Source organism: Coregonus clupeaformis, unplaced genomic scaffold (assembly GCF_020615455.1).
Source record: "Coregonus clupeaformis isolate EN_2021a unplaced genomic scaffold, ASM2061545v1 scaf0228, whole genome shotgun sequence".
Classification (NCBI taxonomy): Eukaryota; Metazoa; Chordata; class Actinopteri; order Salmoniformes; family Salmonidae; genus Coregonus; species Coregonus clupeaformis.
In genome coordinates, this window is record NW_025533683.1 from 416439 (window position 1) to 422592 (window position 6154).

At 44.1% G+C, this 6154-nt stretch overlaps 1 protein-coding gene across 1 annotated transcript in view; it reads left to right on the forward strand.

Annotated features, from left to right (window-relative positions):
- LOC121558177 (dual 3',5'-cyclic-AMP and -GMP phosphodiesterase 11A-like) overlaps window positions 1-5899 on the forward strand; it is a 35561-nt gene extending 29662 nt beyond the window's left edge. Inside the window, 2 exon segments of the mRNA XM_045214274.1 lie at window positions 5260-5343; window positions 5576-5899. Coding sequence (XP_045070209.1) covers window positions 5260-5343; window positions 5576-5899 — 408 coding nt within the window.
- Window positions 5900-6154: the final 255 nt, after the last annotated feature.

The window sequence follows — 6154 nt, forward strand, 5'->3', positions numbered from 1 at the left end:
TGTCAACATAAACTGGTTACCAGATTTTGTTTTTGGTAATGGTCCAACACAATCAACCATCACATGTTCGAAGGGTTCACCTATTGCCGGTATGGGACAAAGAGGCGCGGGGCAAATAACCTGGTTCGGTTTCCCAGTTACTTGACAGGTGTGGCAAGTCCGACAGAACCGAGCCACATCTTGTTTTAAGCCAGGCCAAAAGAAATGTCGCAAAACTCGATCATAAGTCTTGGTGACTCCCAGATGTCCGGACCACTGGTGATCATGAGCGAGGGATAAAACATTTTGTCGAAAGGCTGTAGGAATCACTATTTGGTAAACAGCATTCCAATCTCCGCCAGCGTCAACATGGGATGTCCATTTACGCATGAGGAGATTACCATCAATGAAGTATGCCATGTTTTTCTTCTTTAGCTCTTCCTCTGAGACAACACTAGAAAAACATTTAGCCAGGCTAATGTCAACCTGTTGGTTAGCGATCAGCTGCTCACGAGTAACTGGTAACTGTATTGCCTCAGCAACAAGTTCCACATCCTTCTTCCTTTCTCTGGACTGTTGGTCAGACTGCACCAGCTTACCAGAGGTAGCACCCAAACTATCCTCTGGGTCACACTCTCTGAATAGAATCGTGTTCGACAAATCTATCACTTCACCCACTTGTTGTGCTTGAGCACGTGTGACAGCACAAGCGGGGAACACATCTGGATAACCCTGTGCCAGCTCCTCGGAGAGAGACTGGTCACTTTTATCCAATACCTCCAATACGGGTATCACCTTTCCTCCGGCAATATCGTTGCCCATTATAAATGTCACACCTTTTACTGGCAACATAGGACGTACGCCAACTCTGAACAATCCACTGACTAACTCAGAGTGTACGTTCACAAAGTGCAATGGCACTGGAACAAATCCCATTTCAATTCCTTGTACTAACACACTGGAACCACAATATGTATTACTGGACAAGGGCAACACATCAGCGAGTATGAACGACTGTGCCGCACCAGTATCTCTGAGGATTCTAACTGGACGCTGAGACGCTTCGTCATCTGATATAGAAACAAACCCCTCAAAAATGAACGGTTCATAACTGTGATCTGGGACAGGGACTTTCAAACCACACTCACTATGAGGCCTCTGTCTTGATTCCGGCCTTACAACCGTACGAATCAGCCCAACACCCGTTGGCGGCCTGGCGTGCTGATGCATCCCCGGTTTGCGTTTTAGCAGAAAGCAATCATTAACCATATGTCCCACCTTATGACAATAGAAACAGTGACGCACATCTTTTGGGCGTGCTGGATGTACTGCTGGTCGACTAGGACTAAAAGTTAGCAACTCTGCAGCCCCGCTCTCCGTACGAGCCGAAAACACGCTCTTATGCGTCAACACAAACTCGTCTGCCAATACAGACGCTTCCGACAGTGAGGATACTTTCTGTTCGTTCAGATAAACTACAATGCGTTCCGGTAAGCAATTTTTAAACTCTTCTAACAAGATTAACTCCCGTAGAGAGTTAAATCAGTTACTTTACTAGCACTGTGCCACTTGTCAAACAGATTTCCTTTGTCTCTAGCAAACTCCACATAAGTCTGAGTAGGATACTTTTTATGAGACCTAAATCTCTGTCGATATGCCTCAGGAACAAGCTCATAGGCACGAAGAACAGTAGCTTTGACCACTTCATAATTCAAACTGTCTTCAAGAGGTAGCGCTGCCAGAACCTCTTGGGCTTTACCTGTTAGTTTACACTGAAGTAATAGGCACCATACCTCTTCGGGCCATTTCAATGCTACCGCTATACGTTCAAACACACTGAAATAGGAATCAACCTCTGACTCCCTGAACACAGGTACCAAGGTGATCTGCCTACTAATATCAAACGTAGCAGATGACACAGCTGGTGAGGATGGCTCACTAGCAGGCATAGTATTAGCAGAGACTAACCTCGCTGTTTCTGCCTCTAGTTCCATTTTACGCATCCCCAGTTCTTGATCAAGCCTACGCGTCTCCAGTTCCATCTTACGCATCTCCAGTTCTTGATCAAGCCTACGCGTTTCCAGCTTGTCTAGCCTGATTTGTGCCCGCTCTTCCGCCTCCATTTGGAGCCGTGTCGAGCGGACATCGATCCTGGCATCACTGTCAGTCAGTGGGGAGAGTGGGTCATAACGGGGCAATGTGGCCGGAGCCTTAGCCTCGTCCTCAGACACTGATGGGCTTACAGGAACAGCCACCACCTCCCCTACAGGAGCAGCAGACTCAGGCGGCGGTAACTCAAGCACTCGCTCGCTCAACAATATTTCTAACACTACTTTCCTCACTTCGGCTTTCACTAAAACCCTTGATATCGGTACAGAAAAGTGGTCAGCCAAAACCTGTAGATCCACTCTACGGCAATTCTCAAAAACCCCCCACGTAGGGTTTTCCAAAAATGCCTCCAACTCAAAAGTAGCCATCCTACTAGCAACACGAGCCGTCGACTACTGAACACACAAAAAAAACAGGTAGTACAGCTGCCAAGCTCAACACTGAACCAGACACTTACTAATTTACATGAGTAGCATGGGATAGATCCTGGACGAACCCCCACTTTATGTTACGAACCCCGTGGCTCTAAACGTCTAGGGTGGATGGACATGAGACCCGTAACATAAATCATGCAAATTATAAGTGTGGCATGGAACAGTGAGAAGGAATATGACACAACAACCATGAACTACCGTCAAACACAAATGGTTTATTTCTGAACACACGGTAAGGGTTTGGGAAAAAGGGCTGAGCAGGACCCAAGAAATGAAACAATAGTGTAAAACACCCCTAAACTGATCTTGCCTGCCTCAAGAACCGCTAGGCTACTGCTACCATACAAAAATACAGTGGGTGGTCCGCTCAGGTCTAACTAGTGTTTATAGACAGTTCTTTCTACGGGAAATGTATGCCCAAGGGCAGCTAGCTCAAACTCCCCTTTTCCCAGAAACACACAATAGTTACCAAACAGAGTAACCAGCAACTTAGTGAGTACTCTAAACAAAGGACATCACAGTATCCATTACTCACATACAAAACAGTAGTCTAACAGAATTACCAATCATAGTAAACAGCAACTTAGTGAGTAACCAAAAAACAGGACACCACCGTGTCCATACTCACATACGGAAATATTCTCTCTCTCTCAACAAACACAAGACTGGTTTTTATATAATGGAATGTGTGATTGAACAAACGAGTAACAGGTGGTGCAATGCACAGGAATGTTCACTGATTGGTCCAATCAGCAGACACCTCAACGACCACCAATCAGGAACATACAGGACACCTGTGATTAGGGCAGAAGGAGTAGAAACACACAAAAACACAGGATACCTGTATCCGTAACAGTTGATATATATGTTGAAGAGGGTGGGGCTTAAACTGAATCCCTGTCTCACCCCACGGCCCTGTGGAAAGAAATGTGTGTGTTTTTTGCCAATTTTAACCGCACACTTGTTGTTTGTGTACATGGATTTTATAATGTCGTATGTTTTTCCCCCAACCCCACTTTCCATCAATTTGTATAGCAGACCCTCATGCCAAATTGAGTCAAAAGCTTTTTTGAAATCAACAAAGCATGAGAAGACTTTGCCTTTGTTTTGGTTTGTTTGTTTGTCAATTAGGGTGTGCAGGGTGAATACGTGGTCTGTCGTACGGTAATTTGGTAAAAAGCCAATTTGACATTTGCTCATTACATTGTTTTCACTGAGGAAATGAACTAGTCTGCTGTTAATGATAATGCTGAGGATTTTCCCAAGGTTACTGTTGACGCATATCCCACGGTAATTATTGGGGATATATAATTATTATCAGTCCTTGGTTCCAAATATTGGGGAAGATGCCAGAGCTAAGGATGATGTTAAAGAGTTTAAGTATAGCTAATTGAAATTTGTGGTCTGTATATTTTATCATTTCATTGAGGATACCATCAACACCACAGGACTTTTTGGGTTGGAGGGTTTGTATTTTGTCCTGTAGTTCATTCAATGTAATTGGAGAATCCAGTGGGTTCTGGTAGTCTTTAATAGTTGATTCTAAGATTTGCATTTGATCATGTATATTTTTTTGCTGTTTGTTCTCTGTTATAGGACCAAAAAGATTGGAGAAGTGGTTTACCCATACATCTCCGTTTTGGATAGATAGCTCTTCGTGTTGTTGTTTGTTTAGTGTTTTCCAATTTTCCCAGAAGTGGTTAGAGTCTATGGATTCTTCAATTACATTGAGCTGATTTCTGACATGCTGTTCCTTCTTTTCCGTAGTGTATTTCTGTATTGTTTTAGTGATTCACCATAGTGAAGGCGTAGGCTCAGGTTTTCTGGGTCTCTATGTTTTTGGTTGGATAGGTTTCTCAATTTCTTTCTTAGGTTTTTGCATTCTTCATCAAACCATTTATCACTGTTATTACTTTTCTTTGGTTTTCTGTTAGAGATTTTTAGATTTGATAGGGAAGCTGAGAGGTCAAATATACTGTTTAGGTTTTCTACTGCCAAGTTTACACCTTCACTATTACAGTGGAACGTTTTGTCCAGGAAGTTGTCTAGAATGGATTGAATTTGTTGTTTCCTAATTGTTTTTTGGTAGGTTTCAACACTACTTTCCTTCCATCTATAGCATTTCTTAATATTATTCAGTTCCTTTGGCTTTGATGCCTCATGATTGTGTATTGCTCTGTTCAAGTAGACTGTGATTTTGCTGTGGTCTGATAGGGGTGTCAGTGGGCTGACTGTGAACGCTCTGAGAGACTCTGGGTTGAGGTCAGTGATAAAGTAGTCTACAGTACTACTGCCAAGAGATGAGCTATAGGTGTACCTACCATAGGAGTCCCCTCGAAGCCTACCATTGACTATGTACATACCCAGTGTGCGACAGAGCTGCAGGAGTCGTGACCCGTTTTTGTTGGTTATGTTGTCGTAGTTGTGCCTAGGGGGGCATATGGGGGAGGGAATGCTGTCACCTCCAGGTAGGTGCTTGTCCCCCTGTGTGCTGAGGGTGTCAGGTTCTTGTCCAGTTCTGGCATTTAGGTCGCCATAGACTAGTACATGTCCCTGGGTCTGGAAATGATTGATTTCCCTCTCCAGGATGGAGAAACTGTCTTCATTAAAGTATGGGGATTCTAGTGGGGGGATATAGGTAGCACACAGGAGGACATTTTTCTCAGTTGAGATAATTTCCTTTTGAATTTCTAACCAAATGTAAAATCTCTCTCTCTCTCTCTCTCTCTCTCTCCAGGCCATCTTTGACCGTAATCGAAAAGACGAGCTGCCCGCCCTACAGTTGGAGTGGATAGATGGGATCTGTCAGCCCCTCTACCAGGTAAGGGACTCACCTGTGCTGTCTGTTACTGAAACACCAAGTTAAAGGAGGACTCCAATGCAATAAAATCTATGTACATTCATTTAGCCTGTACCTGTATGTTTTCACAGTATGATGTCTTCTGAAATGACTTTATTTTATCCCTTTTTCAGTCCTCCTGTATGAAATTAGCATATGTGTGTATATGATACAGCCCCTTCTAAGTCAGTCTCCCACACTGTCTCCCCTCTAGGCTCTGGTGAAGCTAAACGTGAAGCTGAAGCCTATGGTTGATGGGATAGCAGCCAATCGCATTAAGTGGAAGGAGCTGGGCTCGTCCTATCAGCAGCACACACACAGAACCACAGAGACCAATCAGAGTCCTGGCTCTGAGTCAAGACCCAACCCAGAGACCAATCAAAATTCAGACTCCAGTCAGAAGTCGCAACTAGAGTTTGGGTCAAATTCAGTATTTGATCAGACGTCAGTTCTTACTACAGAGTCTATTGGTCATCTGGGGTCAGATGGGAGTATATGGTCTGGTCAGCTGTCTCAAGGGCAGGGGGCTGAGGTTTGAAGAGAGAGGGAGGGGGAGAGAGAAGGAGGGATTAGAGAGGGAGGGGGAATTAGGAGATAGGGAGGGGGAGAGAGGAGTGGGGGGTGGTGGCTGTGTGGTAATGTAGTTTCTGTAACTCAATTTGATCTAGTTGGGGTATTGAAAAGTTCAGTTTTTTACACTTTATTTACAGCTTGTGGACACTTCAGTGGATTACGTGTTGATCTTCATGACGTTGTAATTACAAGAACATTGAGTGGGAAACATCCATTAATG